Source organism: Anser anser (genome assembly GCF_964211835.1).
Source record: "Anser anser genome assembly, chromosome: 1".
Taxonomy (NCBI): domain Eukaryota; kingdom Metazoa; phylum Chordata; class Aves; order Anseriformes; family Anatidae; genus Anser; species Anser anser.
In genome coordinates, this window is record NC_139720.1 from 197,364,677 (window position 1) to 197,388,147 (window position 23,471).

The 23,471-nt window shown below is 34.3% G+C and overlaps 1 protein-coding gene across 8 annotated transcripts in view; it reads right to left on the reverse strand.

The window, feature by feature from the left end:
• The window catches only part of DYNC2H1 (dynein cytoplasmic 2 heavy chain 1), a 165,806-nt gene that overhangs the window by 128,739 nt on the left and 13,596 nt on the right, over positions 1–23,471 (reverse strand). For all 8 annotated transcript variants that reach the window (XR_014588123.1, XR_014588124.1, XM_083848651.1 and 5 more), the window contains 25 exons: positions 21,833–21,972; positions 21,515–21,743; positions 20,927–21,054; positions 19,532–19,647; positions 18,235–18,362; positions 14,587–14,736; positions 13,590–13,795; positions 12,660–12,815; positions 12,456–12,570; positions 11,941–12,111; positions 11,339–11,721; positions 10,449–10,581; positions 10,243–10,360; positions 9,961–10,073; positions 9,754–9,873; positions 8,625–8,775; positions 7,703–7,905; positions 7,007–7,189; positions 6,642–6,824; positions 6,257–6,480; positions 5,311–5,426; positions 2,182–2,381; positions 1,257–1,521; positions 700–907; positions 186–315 (listed from right to left, as the gene is read on the reverse strand). Coding sequence is in view for 6 of the 8 variants with exons in the window: in XM_083848651.1 (XP_083704777.1) it covers positions 186–315; positions 700–907; positions 1,257–1,521; positions 2,182–2,381; positions 5,311–5,426; positions 6,257–6,480; positions 6,642–6,824; positions 7,007–7,189; positions 7,703–7,905; positions 8,625–8,775; positions 9,754–9,873; positions 9,961–10,073; positions 10,243–10,360; positions 10,449–10,581; positions 11,339–11,721; positions 11,941–12,111; positions 12,456–12,570; positions 12,660–12,815; positions 13,590–13,795; positions 14,587–14,736; positions 18,235–18,362; positions 19,532–19,647; positions 20,927–21,054; positions 21,515–21,743; positions 21,833–21,972 (4,269 nt within the window). In the remaining 2 variants the exon portion in view is untranslated. The remainder of the gene's footprint in view (positions 1–185; positions 316–699; positions 908–1,256; positions 1,522–2,181; positions 2,382–5,310; positions 5,427–6,256; positions 6,481–6,641; positions 6,825–7,006; positions 7,190–7,702; positions 7,906–8,624; positions 8,776–9,753; positions 9,874–9,960; positions 10,074–10,242; positions 10,361–10,448; positions 10,582–11,338; positions 11,722–11,940; positions 12,112–12,455; positions 12,571–12,659; positions 12,816–13,589; positions 13,796–14,586; positions 14,737–18,234; positions 18,363–19,531; positions 19,648–20,926; positions 21,055–21,514; positions 21,744–21,832; positions 21,973–23,471) is intronic.

A 23,471-nucleotide genomic window follows, 5' to 3' on the forward strand; every position in this document is an offset into this window, starting at 1 on the left:
AGGTTTTATAAACTCACAGGGACTAGAATGGTTCCAGTACTAATCTTATTAAGAAAATAGCCAGCAAAAAAGCATTGTTTTTTTTTTTTTAACTTAAAGAATATGAATGATCTTGTCAGTATTAAACTAGATAAATGTATCACTTTAACAGAAGCTGAAAAATTATCAAGTCTTCAGTTACCAACCTGCTTCACAACCCAGTTTAAAGCCTTTTCAAAATAGTCCCCAATCCAGTTTTCAAGATTGTATCTGTATTCTTCAGGCTGACTTCTTAGCCAAGACTTTATGAGAGAATTAAGATCTATATCTTCGTCACTAAATCAAAGCAAAAAAAAAAAAACAAGATTCAAACAAACATAAGATTTCCACATCTTCACATAGATGGGTTCAAATGGAACAAAAACATTCCAGGAAAAGTTCAGGGAAAGACTGTAACGTAAGAACTTTCAACCAATTATTTTGGATCTCCAAGGGTCACACACAATCAATCCAGCATTTCTCATTCAACAAGTATGATTAGCCAAAAAGGTTTTAATAGCACAGCTTAAAAGGGATGTGCAACCTAAAGCAAATTCTCTCAGTGATTTGCTTTTTAAGTGTACTGAAGTAATTCAATCACTCCATACAGTTTAGAATATCCTTCTAGAAAAGTTAAGAATACTTACCTACTTTAACAGTATGCAATACCCTGTGACCTACCTCAGAAAGATCATTCCCATTCGAGATATTGTAGCAGGAGAAGCACAGCTAAGATCATGAGTCTCAAATATAAAGTTGACATTTGAGCCAAACTGAATTCTTTCCCCACTAGGCATAGTCAACAATTTGTTGTCATCCAAAACAGAATTCAAGGATTCAATCCATTCAGGATCAATATCACCATCACAAATTATCCATGAAGTAGTATCTATTTCCAGACACAAAAATAAAATATCAAACCCAAGAAAAATACTTAGGGAATACTGCCCCTGGCTACTTTAAAACTATTTCTTACTCTTCCTTCATTATAACTTTAATATATAGGCTCTTTAAATATATTCCTCACATTACCTTCTGATGTCTAATTTTGCTTTCTTGTCATAAAAGCTAGAAAGTGCATACCAGTGTCTATTCTCCAGTACGACAATCACCAAGAGTTTTACTTAATTTACAATATCCACAAATTATTAATAATGTATTGTAAAAATGTAATTGAAAATAAACAAACAATTCAGTAAATTAAGCACAATGATCCATATACTCTCTCATAAACATACCTCGTGGTTCTCGTACCACTTGTCGAGCACTATTTGTTAGCACACCATCAGACCACTCCCTGGTATCCACATCGATATGGCCTAGCAACTGATGACGAGGCATAGCTTTCGGATTCATAGTATACTGTTTCACTACTTTGCCGGTTTTACCAAGTGCTGTCTGCAACATCCGCCAAAGTGTCGATTTACCTGCACCACTTGGACCTACAATAACTACACCCATTCTTTGACATAGTTGTTCATATAATTCCAAAGCCTTCTTGATCTAGATAATAAAAGAAATAAAGGTTATGTAAAGTAGTATAACTAAAGCAATCCTGTACTTTTTTCATGTTTTTTCCAATATATTTTGCAGTCACTTTGTTTCTATAATTTCAAAATAATAGGTATTCATAGGAGTAGTTCAAATTCTGATACTAAAGAGCAGCAAGAAACTTACTTTGCACATTAGAAGCATTTCACTGAATTACTAATATGAGAATATCAGCCCTCTTTGGATACTATTTTTTCCTGAAAAAAAAAAAAACTTTCACAAAATTTTAGCTAGCTCTAAATAAATAAATAAATAAATATAGCTGAGATAAAGAAATGATTGATAAAAACAAGTGTTCACATATTTAATTCTTTCATTGTCCAAAACATTCATAGGAATTCCTACGTGACTTGAACAAAACTGTGTATCACATGTTCACATCTTTAAGCTTTCTTGCACTGTTTTTCATTCAGTTACACAACTGATCTCCCATGCTTCGGCCATACAGATCTGATTTATACAGATAAAAACAATCTAACTTTCAGTTATTCTTTTCTTTTTTTTTAAATAAAAGATTTCATTCAAAAGTAGAAGGAAATGAAACAAATGTAATATTGATTAGTCCTAACTCTGAATAACTAGTTTTGTTTTGCTGTTGTGGTTGATGTTTACCTGAGTGTTTATAATTTCCAGGTGTGCTTCTTCAAAGACTTGTTTCAAAGCTGTAGTTAACTTGACATACTCCACATCTTTGAAGTCAATGCCAGGGAAGACATCTTTAACCAGTGCATCAAATCGTGCACAGTCTGCAAACGTAAGCTTTGACATGGTATTAAGCCGCAAAGCTTGAACCACCATGTGACTTTCATTAACTGGAAATAAAAAGAAAGAAGCCAGATTATTTTTTTGTTTGCTTTTTTTTTTTTTTTTTTTGCTTGCAATGTATCAGTGCTTGAACCCACACTGCTAAAACACTGAAGGTAGAATCACAGTGGAGACTACAATCCAGTCTTTGTAACACCCTACCTGGAAGTTAAATGAGCGAGTGCCTCACTGTAAGCATCCTAAGTATCATATGCTGACAAGTGCATTCTATGCAGACAGGAGATGCTTATGATACTGCCTAGATATTACATAATAGCATAATAATTAAAGCAGCACTAAGAACAGCAGTGCACAATAGCCTACTTGTTAAAGGATTCATGTAAGAAACGAAGGACCTGGATTTTAGATCTTCCTCTGCCAGAGGCAGTTTGAAGTCACATCTCTCAAGTGCATCCTAATTAACTACAAATACTCCAGAACCGAACACTCTCCACAACTCCTCTCAAATCTGAAGTACCACTGACATGTAAATGTTTTGGGACTAGAAGAACAGCCACAAGAAAAGCTTTATTCTGCCAGAAAAATAACGATTTATAACGGGAAAGGCACAGGGCTCTGATCTCTGTTTTTTGCTTTTCTAATGAAATTACTTTCTCACGGAAAATCTCTCTTTGTAGAGAGTGGGATTAGGAAATACAGGTGAAAGTCATCCTTTGTTTCTGCCCTCCTTCTGAAAGCATGATTGCCCTAAAAAAGAATGCACTATAACCTAAATTCAACCCAAGGGGCAGAAAGTGTCTGTTCCTTAATCTCCCTTTCCTCTGTGTCTTTCCCCGAAATGTTCCAGAGTCTGAGAACTAGTATACCCTTCCAGGATTTGGATAAAGTTCAAGCTTCTTCATTCTGGACAACATTTTAATTGCAAATATTTCTATAGGCAAATTTTCTAAATACCGTGATAAAGAGAAAAAATCTCGACATTAAGGAACTTGTTTTAGACAGCAAAGCAAGCAGTACAAAATTTAAGCAATGCTTAAGGGCATGGCCAAAATTCTGACATGTCAAATGATTCTGGATGAACAATAGAAGTAAACAAAGAAACAGGAAACTCCATTTGACAGAAATACTCTAAGTTTCTGAAGCAAAGACATGAAATTAAACGAAAAATTTCTGGGTCTATATCATAAACAAGACCTATCCAATTTGCCTCTCATGGGGATTACTGAAAATTATAATTTAAACTAAACAAATTTCAGGAAATTCCATATTTCTAAACATGAAGCTAAAAAAAAAGTCATAGCAAGGAACATTGATAGAAATGTATCCTAAAACACATCATTGGTAATCCTTTAGCAGATCCAAACTGAAGTCAATTACAAATTGTTTACCACTCACTGTCAGACCATTTGTCATGGCAAGATTTGTAAACCAAAGCTGTCTCTAAAAAACTACGAGTATAGTCTGGACAAACATCCTCAGTAAGCTTGCAGACGACACCAAGTTAGGTGCGTGTGTTGATCTGCTCGAGGGAAGGAAGGCTCTGCAGGAGGATCTGGATAGGCTGGACCGATGGGCTGAGGCCAACTGCATGAGGTTCAACAAGGCCAAGTGCCAGGTCCTGCACCTGGGGCGCAACAACCCCAAGCAGAGCTACAGGCTGGGAGATGAGTGGCTGGAAAGCTGCCTGGCCGAGAAGGACCTGGGAGTATTGGTTGATAGTCGGCTGAATATGAGCCAGCAGTGTGCTCAGGTGGCCAAGAAGGCCAACAGCATCCTGGCTTGCATAAGAAACAGTGTGGCCAGCAGGGCTAGGAAAGTGATAGTCTCCATGTACTCAGCTCTGGTGAGGCCGCACCTCGAGTACTGTGTTCAGTTTTGGACCCCTCACTACAAGAAGGACATAGAGGTGCTTGAGCGTGATCAGAGAAGGGCAACGAAGCTGGTGAGGGGTCTGGAGAACAAGTCTTATGAGGAGCGGCTGAGGGAGCTGGGGTTGTTCAGCCTGGAGAAGAGGAGGCTCAGGGGCTACCTTATCGCTTTCTACAGGTACCTTAAAGGAGGCTGTAGCAAGGTGGGGGTTGGTCTGTTCTCCCACGTGCATGGTGACAGGACGAGGGGGAATGGGCGAAAGTTGTGCCAGGGGAGGTTTAGGTTGGATATTAGGAAGAACTTCTTTACTGAAAGGGTTGTTAGGCACTGGAATAGGCTGCCCAGGGAAGTGGTTGAGTCGCCATCCCTGGGGGGTCTTTAAAAGATGTTTAGATGTAGAGCTTAGTGATATGGTTTAGTAGAGGACTTGTTAGTGTTAGGTCAGAGGTTGGACTAGGTGATCTTGGAGGTCTCTTCCAACCTAGATGATTCTGTGAAACATACGCTGTTTAGGTGAACAAGAAGCACTAGTTGTTGTCCTAAAGACATAAAATGCTCATCCACCTTCCATTCTTAATTACCACACAATTAACACCCAAACAACAATAAAAAATAAAAATTATCTAAAAAATATCCAATCCAATAATCCAGTACTTTCTACTATTTCTATCTGTCCTTGTATCTACTACTGTCTACCAATCTGCATCCAAGTAATATGATCCTTATTTTTTGCCATGTGACTATTACAGCAAACCTCAAATAAAATCAGAATGGTCCGATGATTGATGAATAATGACAGCATCAGAGGATCAACACTCCTGACCTAAGCAAAGTGAAAATAACAGTTTCTGAGAATCATTTAGGATCATCCCAGAAAAAAAAAAAATCTCTATATCCTTATCACATAAAAGCTCAATCTAGAATATGACATCAGTCTTTTGTAATCTCCTGACAAAGAAGGACTTTCACAGGTGTTTTTTCTTCTTTGCTAAATAGTTTCTAGATCCAAGCCATGGCTTCTCAAAACTTCAGTGATCAAGAAAGATACAGACAGTGGTATCTGTACAATACCCCAAATAATCAAAAGTTTGACATGGTCAATCTTACTTTCTTGCTTTACTTCACTTTTCTTCAGCTGACGAAGAAGACTGCCACAGCCTCTCAGAACAGTCTTCAGTGCTCGTAAACCCCAATCATAGTGCTGCTGTGGTGTCAGAAGCTCCCTAAATTTAAAAACAGCAATGTTGTAACAATCATTAGGCAACAGCACTGGAATATTTTTTTTTTTTTTGGCCAATGACTATGCTCACAAGATGGTTTTGGGCGGAAGAAAAATAAATGAATATCTGTAGCACTATCTGTAATGCAATATCTGTAATATTACCCTAAAATCTTCAGAGAGAGCATATTTAGCAGCTAATGTATTATTATCTCTAGCAGCATTAACTAAAATCTCCAGTAGTTTATAAATTTGTTCTCTCTGATGTGAATACTTATAACCAAATAGTCACTTGCATTTCAATTACTTCAAGAATCAAAATACACAACACTTAATCATGCAGTCATATGCTTATATTCATCCTTAATGAGGGCAATAGGGAAGCAGTACTTCGCCACCTTGAGATTTTTAATGCATTGAGATTTTAATGATATTTAAAATGCTTTTAAAAATGTTATTTTCATACCTGAACTCCCAATAAATGGCAATATTTTTATTCTAAAAGTCTTTAAAAGTAGTAGCTACAGAGATTTGGACGGAACACCATTCAGATTTAAGGGCTGTATTGAAAGTAAAAGTTCAGATGACTCCAAACCTGCACTTTTATGGCTAGCTTTGTTTCTGACACACAGCTTTCCACAATAGCCAAGTCATAAAATATTACAGAAAATTATCAGAAATTGTGTGTAGATTGTATCCCTACAGTCATGATTTGGCATATACTAGACAGAGAAGAAACAGCATTGAAGGAAAATAACCATAACGATCGATGCAAAAATAAAAGCAGTAGGGAACAGAACTACAAACATATTAAGAAAAAAAAAATATGCTTACCTTGCTAGATTAAAAATAGCCACTAATTTTCTACCAAGTGTTTTGGCATCCTTAAAGCCCTCTGAATACAAAATCACTTCTGCAATGAGTTCGTTGTCTGGATGAGTCATAGCTACTGGCCTAAAAAGTTGTTTGAGGTTATCAGGCAGTTTTTGTCTTCCTCCATAACCTTTTCCAGCAGGATTCATAGTGATAAAAATTCCAGAATTATGATCCATTTCAACCTGGCATTAGACGTACAAATGTAATAGTATATTGTCACAAGACAGCATTGAGAAATGTTGGATATACTGTGTTTAGTTATGGTAGCCGTCTTTAAGTTAGTAGAGACCCAGTTCCTTAAAGACTATTTTTGTAAGAAAACAATAAGTAAGTTTTGATGTACCTTTTTGCCAAGCAATTCACATGAAGGACTATGTTTCTTCAAGGCATGTTGAATTGTCTGAATCTGCATAGATACTGCAGATAGTACAGCTTCTTCAAGTCTATTGAATTCATCAAAACAGCCCCAGGCTCCACACTTCACTAAACCCACAAATATGCGCCCCATTGACTTCACATCAATGCCCTTAAAATTAAAAAGAATACTATTAAAATTCAAATAACAAAAAAGTAATAGAAGACTGTTCTCCCAACTATTAAAAAAATGTCAGAAGAAACCTGACAAATCATTATTTTTAGAATGTAATATTGTTCTATGAAGTACGTGAATAGCTATCCATTTACTAAATTATACAGGACTATATTCACCTCATCACAATTAAAGACTAATACTTGTCTTCCAAGAAGTCCACCCAAGGCCTTTACTGATTCTGTTTTTCCAGTTCCAGCTGGACCATAAGGGTTGCCTCCAAGGCCCATTTTCATGGCCTGAGTAAGAGTTAGGTAACATTTATCTGTCAAAGGTGTATAAACAAGTTTGGGGGAATTACCCTGCAGAAACAAAACAAATTATATGGATTGGTGCACAGAACTTAGTTAAGATGTAATTTCATTAATTACTTTCATAAAAAAAATAATTTGAAAACAGGTAAACAGATAACACAATTGCCAAGATTATCTCTAAGTATCTGCATTTGTTCACAATTATGAAGTTCTCCTGACTTTATATAAAATGTCAAAGCTTTTTTTTTATATATATAATTACAGAAAATGTATTTAAAAGGGAATGAAAAAGGGGTCAAATCAAATGTATATATGTATCTGCACTTTAATCAAAGTAGCAAGCATATTAGAAAGTATTTACATGATACTGTATTGGAAATCCTTTCCATACAACCATTGCATTTACCCCATCAATATCAAGAGCTAAAAATGGACGCTATGGACACAATAAAGTTGAAACAAATATGGCAACAGTTGGAAGGCAACTAGCAGCACGTGTGAAATGAGAAAGTGTTTGATACATATTTAAAAGCCACCAAACAAAAATTAAGAATACCACACCTGATATTCATAAGTATATTGGAGTTCAGCATCTACCATCTGTACATAACATTTTTGGTCTTTCATATAAAATCTCAGCTGTTTTTTCCAAGCCCAGTCTTCAGCACTGTGAACCTGAGCTTGATTTAGCTGCTTCACCAAATCAATGTTATGAATAATATCAAGAATCAAAGCTTTAAGCTTGAGCTCAAGGATCCCCGATTCTGCAAACAACCACAAAAAAAAAAAGGAAAAAAACATCATAACAGAATACTAAGGAAGATACATTAGCCATTCTCAAGTGCATTGGGCTGCTTTCTATTATCAACTGATTTTATTCAGATCTTGTTTTAATTATACACAGAAAGATTATTAATCAGCATAAAATGAGATCCTGACAGAGGAAGAGAATCATCATATGACTTCACTTGATAGACAGGTGACTATCCTAATCCACATGATTTTTGTCTGCCTCTATGCTCAACAGAGATAGAGGCTTTTCCAGAAAGCAGTTTATTCCAGAAGTGTTTTCAGCTATGTCCTCTTTAGTAACCAGTGAGGCACAATCTGTTAAGTGATATGCTGAAGCTCCGAAAACTGATGCATGTGGAGCTTTTACCTCAGAAGAGTGGGAGTGCAGGAAGGATCTCGAGAGGGAGCGCTCTCTATATATACAGCTATATTAATTTTTATATTTAGCTATTATATATATAATTATATTCATTTTTATTATATAAATCACCTATGTTAGCAAATATGAAAAAGCTCCAAGATAGTTTTTCATCTAAATGAAAATCTGTTGTTCACTGAAATATTAAATACATTAATCTTGGCAAAAATAGGTGGGTAACTTGTAATTTCCTGTTTAAATAAACAGAATGCCAAATGCTAATGAACTATAAAGCCATTGTCAGGTATTATATATTAGAGATCATTTTTGTACCTGTATTGCTACTATCTTCCATACTAGTATCAACGCTAGTATAATGTTCCAGTTTAGCCATGAGTTCTAATTCTAATTGTTGAAGATTGTGGTCTTTGATAGCACTTTCAACATCTTCGGTGAACTGAATTTGTTCTGCCAAGGAAAGAATCTTTGGAAGAAAAAGTTCAAATTATATTTTATAATACAGAAGACAAAAAGGAAAAAAGTTTTTCAACTCATTTATTATTGCTTATTATGAAAATATTATCAATGTTTGAAGTATTTTACCACATTTTTAAATGAAGTGATACATTTGCTATGTTCTTAAGAACAAATACAGCCACCTTTAAAAACCTGACAAAATTTAGCAAAACCTTGCAATGTAATCTAATACAGCAAGTTCCTTAGCTGTTCTACAACACATAGCACCAAAATTGTCAAAAGCATTGATTCCCCGTAACTGACGTGTAATACAGAAACTAACACTTTTTAGGCACACTAAGGCCACAGGCTCAGGAGCACCTTTGACTTTCTGTATTACTGACCAGCTAACACAATATTTTGTCTTTTGGTTTCGACACACCACTTATGTTTCAAATACTTTAAGTTCACTGGAAAAACACTGTGAGAGCTATAAAGATTCAGTCAAACTTGGAACTGGAAAGAACTGTATCACAAAATTCCACCAATTATATCAGTCGGAAGGTTTGTAACAGTAACTAAGTAACATGTGCTGCTGGTCCAAATTGCATAAAACAAGTCCATTTTCATGCCTGCTTTTGTTTATAGGGGTAATGTTTAGAAATCACACTATAATCACACTCAGAAAGTGGTTTCTTTTTAACATTACAACATCGTAGTAGTAACTGTTAGATGTGGAGCTACTAACTATGATCAAGATTTACATCAAATTTAATAAATTGGATGTTAAATCAGGTGCCATGTAAAAGACTTCAGAATTTCAAATGTTTGCAGAAGAATTATAAGAAAGAACATTTTAAAGAATTTCTCCATATGAATAAATAGAATTTGGGATTTGTTTTGAGTTTTCCTCCAAATCCATATGTATACTTCCTTATAAGCCTTCAAAAATAACTTTTTTGTTATATCTAAGACTACACAATGGTGCTATTGGATCATCTACTACCTGGGAAGGGAAGAGCGATGGATCAATTGAACGTTGTGATTTTTTTCCAGCATCAACACAGTCAAGTAACATTTTTTTTAGGGTCTCCTTCATCTCCAAAGCCAAACCATTTAGCCACACCTGGAAAAAAGATAAAAAAGCTCTAGTTACATAGCAAACTAACTTCTCAAAGATTCCTGGAAATATACCTGGATCAAATTTTCTTACCTCCACATCACTTGACAGAAGAACTTTATTTCTAAGTGGCACAGTTTCTCCTTCTACTGACTTCATGGCAACTATGTATTTAAATTCTTCATCAAAGCTCACACTATTAATGCCTATTAAGTAGAAAATGGCAATGAAGTCATAGATCATTAAGGTCTTAAACATTAAATCCTTAAGGTCTCGTAGCAGAAAGGGAGAAAAAAATCTGCAAGAGATTATTTAGTTTTGAAGAAATTTATTTCTAAGTAAGTGCATTTCACAAATGAAGAGTAATTGCATTACCAGCAAAAAGTTTCTTGAGATGAGACTGGATAACCGAAGGATTCGTGGATTGTCCTAAAATTTCTAATAAATCATCATCTCCAATAAAATAGAATCTTGGAAATGCTGAGCGCTTTTCCTGTATAAAAACAAAAGATTTTTTGTTGTTGTTGATCTAAATTCAAACTTACTTTCTTTACAGAAAACTTAACTAATGTCAGCTGTACCTCCAAAAACTCATTCAAAGATCTCTGACACCTCTGAAGCTGGTCAAGCAGGGTGATTAAGGTATTTCTTAATCCTGTCCGGGCATTCAGTGATATTATTCTATTATCCCTTTTGATATCTGACATAACAGATCTTGACAGAAAAAAAAAAGAAAAAAAAGAAAGATTAATTCATAAAACTACCAGTTTTACATTCAGTTTTAATCTGAATGGCGTATGCACACAATTATTTAATAAAAATTAAGGCAAAGGTAAACTGGATAAATATCTGACATATAACTTTCAGTTTTCAGTATCTATGATGAAACAGTTCAGAATTTACATCAATGTAATTTAATAACTGTTTTTTGTTAAAATATCTCCATCCAAAACCAAGAAAATTAAATTTTTGACTTTTATCTCCCTTTATGAAGTCATTTTAACTCAAATCAGAACAGGTAATGGTACATATCTTTCTACATTGCTGAAATCTCTTCCCTACTTATCTCCACAACTTGTTTGGAATAAATAAGCCTTCTGTTTGACCTTTTTTGCCCATCTTTGTACTTTCATAGCAAAGCATTTCTCTTCAGCAAGAAATGATTCTTGAAAAACAATTCCGCTTCATTTCACAAGACTAATCTTGTGTTTGCATGCCTTGTTCAAGATCACTGATGTTTCATGCAATTCCGTTATATGTGAAACATATATTCCACTAAACAAAATCTATGTCTTACCCATTCTGTTCAGACTTACACACAGCCATGCATCTATACCTCCTGAATTTCTGTTCTTGAATTTCTTCGCCATATATATTACAGATGTTCCTTATATTTTCACCATGAAGAACACTGTAGCCTACATATTGCAAAAGATACTATAGAAAATAAGCTTCATTGTATATCACTAACCTAAAGTCTTCATCAACTCTGCTAAAACGAGCCTGTTCTTTGGGCAGGGCTCCACGACCGAATATAGGTTCTAAATACACCCATTTCCTCTGAATTAGGTTTAAATTCTGCAAAAACTCATCCAAATCAGCCATTTTTTTCTCCCAGATGGACACTTTATCTTCAAAACCTTTGTAATATGGAGAATCCTTGAGGGACTGTAAAAGACAGCGATGGTCTCCAACTTGGTTGACTATGTCTTTCCAGTCTTTAATAAGCCTGATAGTCTTGCCTTGGCTATCTTCATAATCTGTTAATGTAAAGACAGCTCCAACTCCCCAGAGTTCAAGTTCACGTAATGCTTCTCTGATTGTAACTTCTCCTTGGGCCCGACAATTCAAATCCTATTTATAAGCACAAATACATTTAATTTGAAACTACAGAGCTTGCAATAAACTTGTCATTCAAAAATAAAAGATAAATTCTATTTCTACAATAAGAGAAAAATATAATTATGCATACAGAACAAGATATTCTATGGAAAGATGCTGTTGCATTTACAAAAGAATACTAGATAAAACATAAAATAAAAATACAGTGCCTTTACATGTCATTATTCCTACCTTAAGTTCCATTGCTTTTTCTATAATGGCATCAGTCACTTTAAGCAGATCTCCAAACAGCAACCCCTCAAGCGCAGTGCCTCGCGGAAGACCCAAAAGGCGAAAGAGATCCAGCCAATGGTCTGGAGAAAGATGTTCTCCTCTGATGTATTTTAGGATTGGAATTATCATCTATGGAAAAAATTCATATGTGAATCTATCTTGTGCTTATGCAAATTAATAAATTAATTGTTAATTTTCTTCTCACTCTGTAACCGTTCTTCAACTAAAGCACTTTTTTTCCCCTTCCAATTCCTAGGTTTAATTTTTATGAATTTGCTCAGGAAAACTCATTGTAAAGTGTGTGCTCATGTAAATTGTAATCCTTGTACTAAAGAACTTTAAAGTACTTCTTTCTTATCTAATCCAAACCTGTTTTAGTTTAAAGCTTTTAATGAGCAACATGATGAAGTATGCTACCCAGTAATACCAGAACACTTTCGATTTTAGATACTTTTTTATAGTTAGCATTTTACCTTATATTTGTCCACTTCTTTTTGCAACTTTACTGTCATTACAGTATGTTCTTCCATCTTCCTAATTTTTTCATTCCAGTTAAACAAAAATTCTTCAAAAAGGTATGTTTTACTCCTGCATTAAAATTAAATACAGAAATGGTCATAACATAGTATTATAACCACACATAAGTGTCCATGAAAAATAAAGTAACAAAATCATACCTAAAAGTAATCCAGTCTTCTTTGGCTTTCTCCTGCAAACCTTGATAAAACTCTTCATACAAAGCCCAGACTCCTGCACAACTCTTAATATCCTGACATACAACTTTTGACAATGAGAAGTCAGGCTCTTCCAATTTAAAATGATGGCATTCTTCACTGAATAAAAACAATATTGTAACATACACTATGTTATTCCATTATACATTTTTATAAAGTAATAATAGGCATAACCTTCTTATACAGCAATCTTTTCCATATTCACAATTATTTTCCATAAACTTTCATTTCTTTATTTATGAAATGAATTATTTTGTGTCCCCCCAAAAAAGGTTAAAAAATAAGTTTGAATGGATTGTTTCTTCCTTTTAGGAAGAAAGAACATGCTAATTTTATTTTCTACATATTTAAATGCCAAGCTAAGAATTGAAATAGAAAACTTTGTCCACTCAGGATATCCAATGATGAACTTACTGAAAAGTAGGCACTCAGAGGAAAAAAAAATCTCTCCTTTTGCACAACAGACTAGTGGTTAAGACACTTGCTCAAGAAACGAGAGAGGTGAGCTCTAGCCCACTTAAGTTGTAAGAGGACTGAAGCAATAACTCCCCTTTCTTGGGCCAATATGGCAAACCTCTTGGTGAGAAGTTCAAAAGTCAGAATCAAGCCTTTACTTTACACATTCCTTTACTTGGAAGCCTAAGACACTTCTTCAACTTTTCATTTCAAAAAAAAACTTCAGTTCAAGAAATTTCTGTTATATAATGAATAAAAAGAACCTTGAAAAAAAATGAACAAAAAACATGTAATAAGAAGAAAATGCAATTACCTATATCATTTGTTGTGATAAAATTTAGTTAATATTTTCTGAGATACAATTACTGCAAAAGATCCACATGTTAATAAGTAGCATACACAGAGAAATAAACATACATGAGTTTTTCCTTCGTGGTTTCAAGTTCATCAAATTCTTTCTTTTTTTCCTTTATGATCTGAGCACTTTTCTCAAGCATATCGTGATCACCTGTTTCAATGACATCATCACTTGGCTTTAGCTGATCCCAACGAGCTTTAAATTTTTCCAGATCTTGGAGATATGTATTAATATGTGACATCACATTTCCCTTCATAATTTCAATCTGTAAAGCAAGTGTTAAAATGGAATTCCTTCAATGGGTCTGAACTACATTAAGTATCCAATCAAAATCAAAGTAACTGCATTGTTTCAACTTCTTATGTAATACCCTAAGAAAGAATTCAGTTTTATTCTTCTGGTTTTGTTTCAAAAAAGGGGTACTAACTTTTTATGCTGGTATTTAAGAACTATTTATTTGGCCTATACTGTCTATTTAGCCTGGACACAGAAAAATTGCTGTATTTCTATCACATGTTGTTATCTTCAGTAATACAACAAATGAGTTCAGTGGTATGCCAATGGACTGGCACTTACAGGGTTGCACATAGTTTAGCCAAATTGTGGGGGAAAAAAACAACAAATGAACAAAAAAAACCCACCAAACATCAGTACTAAAAGCATGATAAAATAATAAATGTTATTTTTTAACTGTTATTCTGTTTTCTTCAGCTACCCATTGCATTCACTAAGCCATCTCTGTATTTAGGTGGCTCTTTGTGACAGAAGGACAGAGTAACATTCATTCCGCATCGGTTCTATAGAAATTTCACGTAGCTATTGTTTAAACAGTCTAAGTATTCTTCCCATAAAGGCTGACACTCAAGTCATTAACGTTGGTGTAAACACTGAACTGAGAATATTTATGGATTTTATATAATTCAAGAAAAAGTATTTCTCCAGACTTATTCACTCTTTATTTTTACATATTCACTCTTTATTTTTACATATTTTACATTTACATATTTTACATTTTCACTCTTATTTTTACATAAAATACTAAACTTTCATTTTTACCTGCTCTGTTATCATAAGCTGGTGGCTTTCCATCATTAATTCAAATTTATCCCATGTAGCTCTCAGGTTACTGATAGTGTCCAAACCTGCACCAGCCACAGTTCGCAAAAGTTTGTTTTTATCTTCAGCTTCTTGAAACAGGAGAAAAATCTAAATTCAAATGGATTAAAAATACATATGTGTACACATAAAAAATCAATAAATGCTGCTTATCCAGACAGTGAATAAAAACATAAGAATCATCAATTGTGTACACCCAGATTATTTGTCTAAATGCAGCTGATTTTTAATACTGTTTATATAATAACAGTAAAGCACTAGGAAAATAGTATCTAATGTATTTAAAGAACATCTTGATGTGACGTGATCATGTGATACACAGAAGCAAATGCTTACCATGAAACAGATAAACACTGTTTATTTTTTGCAGATATCCAATCAACCAGATTCAAGAACAGTATCAGAGCAACAAAAATTCAGTAAATATATACATGTACTGGGTCTGGCTGAGAAGGAGTTAATTTTTGCCACAGCAGCTGTATGGTGCTATGTTTTAGGTTTGTGAGCAAAACAATGCACCTAACACGCTAATGTTTCATCTATTGCTGAACAGTGTTTGAACAGCATCAAGGCATTTTCTGTCTCCCCAGTGAATGTATTTGGGATGTACAAGAGGTTGAGAAGGTACAGAAGCAGGCAGATGACGCAAACTAAACAGATGACATTCCATACCATATAACATCCTGCTCAGCAATAAGAGGGCAGCTGGGGAGTTAGGGAGGTTAGTTATCTTTTGTATGGGAACTGGTTGGGCACTGCTCTACCCAAGAGAGGTGGTGAGTGATTGCCTTTGCATCACTTCTTTCTTTCTGCTTCCACTTTTCCTTTATTAATTGTTTTGATTTCAATCCACGTGTTTTCTTGCTTTTACTCCTCCCTTCCTCTTCCCTCATCACAGTGGGTCAGGGGGAAAGTAAACAAGCAGTGAGTGGGCTGTGTGTTGTTTAGCTGCCTACCACGGTTAACCTACAACAATATGGAAGAACAAAAAGATAGAAGGAGACACTTTGAAACAGATACTATCTTCATATAAAAGAGTGAGATCTTTTTTCTCTGATAGTAGAAAATAAAAAATCAATTCTTTTTCCACATAAGAGCCAACCAAATTTAAAGAACAAAAATTAAACTTTTAAAAGTTGGAAGAAAATTAAATGAATGCATAGATTTTTATATATTTTCCAAAATGTCCTGTTATGACTGCTTTCCTTTAAAAATTAAGTGGTGACAACAGGCCCTAATGCTAAGGGTCAATACTGTTTTATAAATTACAGAAAATCAATTCTCTTCAATATCCAACAGTTCTCCCTGAGATCTGCTATAAAATCAAAATACTTACACTCAACCTAACGCAGACTTTACTGAGTTAAGTAACATCCAAAAGGTCAAACTGCACCCAAGATAAAGATCGGGCTAAAATTAGATGTCAGTATATGGACTTGTTAAGTAGGCATGAAAATCTCATTATTGTTAACGAAGATCATTGAAATCAAGACTGCCTCATTTAATGACAGAGGTTGGCAGCACTACCTGAGATTCCCTACTCTATTCCATCGGCTTTAAAGCCGCTGCCCAAAAAGTTATGGGTATTCCATATGTCCTGTGTCATATCTACCAGCCAGGTATGGAACTGTCAGATATGCTAGGACATACTCAAAACAGTAGGCACCTACATCTGAACAACTGCTTTTAATGGTGCTAATAAATCAATTAAAATCAAAATTGGTGCTAATAAATCAATAAATCAATTGGTGCTAATAAATCGATTGGTGCTAATAAATCAATAAATCAATTTATGCTAATAAATCAGTAATGGTGCTAATAAATCAATAAATCAACCACAAGGTGTCTATTTTAAGGTGAAATGGATTGCTCTCTAGAAATGGATTGACTGCATTTGCTAGGGACTTGATTCAGTTTCTCATATACACGTTCAGGGCCATTTGAGATACCCAAGAACACTTGCATGGCCTCCAGCTCTAACTATAGAAAGGTACAGCCCCCAAGTGCTCCTCTGTTATGTCTGCCAGTCTAGCATGGATATTGAATACGCATCTCAAGTAACTCTAAAACTGTACCTGTGGACAACTAAACCAGGGTTCCACTATGTGCATTAATAGTGCACGCACTATGGCCACATGCACAGAGACACCTACATTCAAGATGCATTAATTTAGAACTGAATCCTATTATGGACACACATTGCCCAGCTGGGAAGAGTAAATGCGGCTTCGGTTCTACAAAACTGTGGAATTCTACAAGAGTTTTTTAAAGGCATCAGTAAGGGTATGGATAAAGGAGATTAAAGTCATCTATTTCAGTTGGGTTTCCAAAAATCTGGTAACACAATCCCTCTCCAGAGGCATTTAAGGAAACACAGTAACCTCAACGTAAGAGGAAAGGTCCACCCCCAGGTAACTGGTTAGGTAAAAGATAGAAAGCAGAGATGGGAGGAAATGGGTAGTTCCTGTGATTGAAAGAGATTGCCCAGTATTGGACTGCTCAAAGTGTTTATAAGCGAGTTGTAAAAAGACACATTAGTAAAACAATAATGTTTATTGATGACGACTGTGTTATTCAAGGCATTAAACCAGTTCACGTAAGAACGGGAAAATGATCTTAGAAGAAACAGTGACTGACAGTAGCAGTGACAATGTCATGATGTGATACATATATGGAAAAGTAATCCTAATTTCACATAGACAAGTTGTGTTCTGAGCTAACGACTATGCAGGATTGATATCTTGGGGCTATTACAGGCAGTTTTAAAAAAACACCAGCTTACTCTGATCAGTAGGAAGTAAATCAAATTTTAGGAGTCAGTAATGAACAAAAAGAGAATAAAAGATATAATGTTGTTATATCATTATACAAATCTATGGTTGTCTGCATCTTACCAGCTGTGCAAAACTCTTCTGGTGCCACACAAAAATATTGTTGCAAAACTGGGAAAGGCATACCAAACTGTAACAAGGATGATCAAAGCAATGGATATGCTTATGTATAAGATGAGACAAACTAAAATTCTTCCATCTAGATAACAGATGGCTAATACAGAATCCAACAAAGAACAATACAATTGTATGTCATGAAAAGTAAGATTACAGAATGATTGCTCCTTATCTCTTCTAATATAGGACATGAATAGTATGAAGTTAACAGATGGCAGGTGAAAAAAAAATAATAAAAGGAGGTGTCGTGTATTTGGGTGACCAACCTACACTTTTTCAGGGGATATTTTGGATGTGAAGGGTGTGTTTGCTATCAAGAGGAGACTACGCAAGTCTGTGGAAGAGAAATCATGAGTGTTACTATACAGAGAGGAACCACATAAAGCTCTAAACCGTTCTGGTTAAGGGCTAGAAGTCTGGGAATGCATCAAATACACTGTCCTGGTTTTGTATTTTTTCCCTACATAGTTACCTTATTCTTCTGCCCCAGACAAAATACTGTGCTATATGGACAACTGCCCTGACCCTATAATGCTACTGTATGTTCTAAACTAGTTACACTAAACATAGATTTCCAGACCGGAAAGCAATTACATTTTTTGGTAGTTTTTGTATTGGATATGATAAAATAGTATCTTACCCCTCCTTTTTGTTCATGTAGCTTTAAATATTTTAAGTTGTCTTCTGATATTTCTTCTACAGTCTGGGGCCTAACCACTAGTGTTTCCATGGCATCAGTAAGAAATGAAGAAACATCATGTAGGTGAGCTATATAAGGAAAGGCGGAACATGAAGTTATTATGGAAAAAATACTTGTAGTAATAAATATCGGTCAGACAAATGTACTGTGATACAACACTATCATAATTTATGATACTGCACACAAGGTTTTAATTTTTAAAATTGCTGACCTCAATATTACATGCTCCTTCAACAAAGACTGCATGTTTGTGCTTACACATAGATTTTTAAATTTAATCCACTACTTTCAGAGTATGATTTACAATGTAAGTATCAGTCTCTTCTGAGAATTAAACATTCAGACCTAGTGCATTTATTTGTACACTTTCAAAATCTGTATGTATTTTAATGGCAAAAAGAGAAAAACACATAAAAATTGTTGTTTTTTTTTTATTTGGGAGTTTTGTTTTGTTTCAAAAGAAACTAACTAAATAAAGCACCTTGCATTAAACAGTGAAAAGATTCACAAACAAAAGCCTGACTGAGCTATAATATCGCATTTTCCTAACAGTAAAGGCACAGCACCTAGCAAGGAAATATACAATTGCAGGAAATAATGCATCTTCCAGGAAACAATTCAACTTTCAGGCTATGGAACTAATTCACTCTTTGCATGACCCCTGTTCTACATTTCCTGCGCTGATTGTTACATTTTAAGCATAAAACACTGGTATTGCTCATCATCTGTACCCAGAACACAAAAAAATGGGGAAATATTTTGCACTCTTCAATACTCTGCATTTTGACAATCTAACTGACAAGGAATTCTATGGAATAAGCCTAGGTTATTTAAGACTCCTGGTGAAGTATTTAAATTTTTAAAAGAAAAATCAAATGCTATTTTTGAATGCAACATTTTGTGATGCTTCCTTCAATTAACTTCAAACAACTAAGAAATTATTCTCCACATAAAAGAAACAATCAAAAGAATATCCATATGTATCCTGTTTATCCTAGAACAGATATGGTCAAAACAAGTGAATGGAATACATGCATACGAATATCAAAGGGTTTCAGATCTGGCATGTAGTGAAAAAATATTGAGAGATTATTTTTGTTCCACTGTGATTTCTGCCATTCACTATGTCCAAGAGTAAAGTATTTCTAAAGTAAAAAGAGTATTTAACAAATACAGTAACACTAATGCCCACATGTACAACAGAAATAAAAAGCTACTGTTCATCAAAGGTATTTACCTTGTATAGATTTTCTCAAAGAAAGGACAAGAACATCGTAGAACTTCTGGATAAAATCATCAATTGCAGTTTTCACAGGGTTGCAATTAACAGTTAAACAGTCTATCTTGATGATGCTTTAAGACAAAAGATTTAAAAAATAGCAAATATTCAGAAGTATAGATATGTCTCAATAGCTCTAAGATCAATGCATGTCTACAGTTTACCCTGATTTTATAGCCTAATAAGAAAAAATACCATAATTCTACATAAGCCAAAATACATAATTCTACAAGTAAAAGTTCCAGCTTAATGGACAAATAATCGTGTTACTCGTAATACTGAAAGGCATATTAACCGTTAGGCATATATACCCAATTTTACAGAGACTAAGGTCTAATGCTTCAGTCTTCCAAATACTTAGAAAATCACTTGATTTTATATAATTAATGTCACTAAATTCAAAAGGGCTATTTTTATACTCAAAAACAAAAAGAATAATTATTTGTGCAGTCATGTCCTTAAACCTCTAATTTCCATGAGAATTTACTAACCCAGGCTTTAATAGTCCTATGCACATAAAAAAGCCATAGCAAGCCATATCAAGGCCCTGTATCTTATCTCCGACAGTGACCATTAGCAGAAGACTAAAGAACACCATCAAAAGTGTAAGTGTACCTTACTCGATACTTTCCTGAGTATCCTGCCTCAACACCAATTATTTTCGCCTTTTGCCACTTCATAACCGTGTGTGTTTTCTGGCTATAAGATCTATCACCTGATTTCTCTTCTACTCACCCTGTCTATCCTCAAATACGTGAAAATGTTTACTACTGAGAATATCATTTAGCCAATAAGTTCCACCAGAACATCCTCCTGCATGAAACGTGACTTCTTTCTAGTTGCTCTGAACATGCTTCCCCCCAGTATCATTTGATAATGCTAACTATGCAATACACAGAATCCTGTGTGAATGCATGTAAGCATAAAAGCCTAAACTAGCCTACCTTACTTACAGGATTTAATCAAGTGCTTAAATACATTAATTATTTAATGTATAAACATCTGCTAAGTTTGTTTCCAATGGCCACATATACTGCAGGTGTACATGACTCAGCTGAAAGAATTGTTAAAATATCACCGTGTTTTGTAGTATCTCAGAACCAGCTCTGAATTTTGAGGGAGATTCCTGTCATATCAAAAAGCTTTTTGAGAGGGCTCCATAGATAAAAGGGAGTAAGGGTCCAAAAATAAAACCAAAGAACAAAAATCTAAACCTTTAAAAAGTACAACTACTTCAAAAACACTTGAAATTCTATCTGTATCTCCACATAAAAAGAGTATTTCTATTTTATTATTACCTTTATTATCTGATGGAATTCGTTATTCAAACAAAGGAACACGGTTACACTATACCTTGGAAGACGTTCAGCTTCTTTGCCTCTCACTTTTAATGCTTTGAAGTTTTTTTCCCAGTCTTGTTTGCTAGAAAGATGCGTTGTCACCAGGGTTTCCATATCTACTTGCCCAATTACAATCCATTCCTTTTCAACGTTGTTTTTTATTTCATGGAAAAGAAATATTTAGTAGACTAAAAAACTTTGTTTCTCAATAATATTAAAATATTTTAATCATGTTTTCAAGCTGCATTTTCTTTAACCATTATGCTCCTTCAATTACCTACAGATTCACTTAATACAAAAATCAGGAGGTACAGAATGGTTTGATGTATCCAGTCATTTAAGGAAGATCAAAACACATTTTGAGCAAGGGTAAAAAGACTGCTGTAATACAGAGATTTCAATGGGAACTGTATGTATGCTTCAAGCTAGGCATGTGCTTGAGTAGTTGGCTTAACATGGATAGAATTAATAAACTTTTGCTTACATGCCTTGCAGAAAAGGACGATAATGCACAGGTTTCATTGCTCAGTTACTTCTAGAATGTCTGAAGCCTAAAAAGATAAATCTACATGAAAAAGTATGAGTCCAATACTGAAAATACCTTGAATTGATTAGAAACTTCTGCCAGCTTTCTGAACAAATCCTCTGCTTTACTGAAAGCAGTCAGAAATCCATTTGCATTTCTTTCAGTCATAACTGTGAAGATAGACTCTTCCTCTGTTTCACTTACTCCCCTAAACTGATTTGGAATGGAGATGAATCTCTTCATTTCTCTGTAATATCTAGCTCGTACTTCTTCAAAAGGAGGTCTGAATTGCAACTGGCCTTGCCTGAAAAGTGGAACAAATAATACAAAAAATAAATACTTGAATACAATTTGAGCCAGAATATTTTATTTTTAGGGAAAAAAAAATCTTACTTGAATATTAGATCTATATTTATTTCTGGTAAATTCTCATTAAGTGCTTCTAAGCCCATCTGATACTGATGCTCCAGAGCTTTGTAAAGTTGATGATTCCAGTGTTGTCTCCAAGCTTTCATATCACATGATTTGAAACCCTAAAATGTAACATTTACTGTAATTAAGTGAAACTGAGAATGAAGATAGTGATCTTAGTAAAATTCAAAGCAATATTGTGTTTGACTATTAAGAAGATATAGAATGTCTTTCAGAGGAACATAGGAATAAAAAATGAAGGCCTTATCAAAACAGTCTCTACTGTACTTCAGGTTAAGAACTTCACCAACTGTATTAATCTATGACAAGATTCTTCAATGGTACCCTAAAATAAATGGAATTCTGCTAGATATAAGATACAAGGATGGCTGAATGAGAGATCTAAATATGTATCACACCTTTTACTTCCCTGTGATATATAAGCTACCTTCTAACCTTTATTTCAGAAAATTCTTGTGTGTTTAAGATAAGTATTAACTAATAAGTCAATACAAGACTTTTATCTTAAATCAAAATTTCCTTGGAATGTGCTACATTGCACATTCCATAAGAATGTTCAAAGCAGTATCACATACTTAAGTCTGTAAATGGTCACTGGTAAGCCACCCAAGCATTTTCAAAGTGGCAATACAAGCCAAAAAAGAAATTGGAAACATCTTTCAGCTTAACAGTTTCTCTTACTTATTTCAATAGTAATTTTCAGTCAGGGCTTTGGAGTCAGACCAAGGCTGCTAAGGAAGCCATACATTTAAGGTCTGTCCAACAATTTCAGACTGCCCAGTGGAACTCTTCCAACAGAAATGTTTCAGAAACAAGGGAAATTTGAAATTGTCTCAATTAAATCTTAAGACAATTATAAATATAGGTTTTAAATAAAAGTGTAAAATTCTTATAAATTGACACCTGTATGACAACAAGGACAACGTAAGGAAGAAACCTACAGAAATAGTAATGTTCCATCATGTACAATTATAATTCAGTTAGTTACTTCTGGCTCCTTTCTTCCAAATGATGTGTCTAAAGTGTTAATACAAACCTGTTTATAATTTTTACACAGATAAACCCAGGCACTTGTTTTCCCTATGCTACTACACATTCTGTAGATAGAGCCCTGAAAACTTTGTCAGATAATGCAGAATTTTAACAGCTTCATGGCAACAATGAAGTATATTAGCAAGGTATAGCCAGACGATAATATATTGTAATTTTGGATGGTGAAAGCAGGATACACTTGCTTCAGTTTTATCAGTTCTAGTCAAGGATTAAAAAAAAAAAAAAAAAAAAGTGATTTAACACAGTTTACTTCCATTTTTTATATACCATATGAAAATGCCATACCATATACTGTAATACTGAAAATATTTTCAAACTAACTTTAAGAGCAAATAATGTATTAATTTCTTAAAAAATAAATTGAATTCAAGATAAAAATTTGCAAATTACATTTCAATACAAATTACCAACCAAAAACTAAAGGAAAATACACATACAGCTAAATATCCATTTACTTGTATTATCTGAGAAATGGAAAATTTTATTAAAAAAAAATACAGTGAAACTACTGCATTTATTTGACTAGCAAATACCAATTAAAATGATT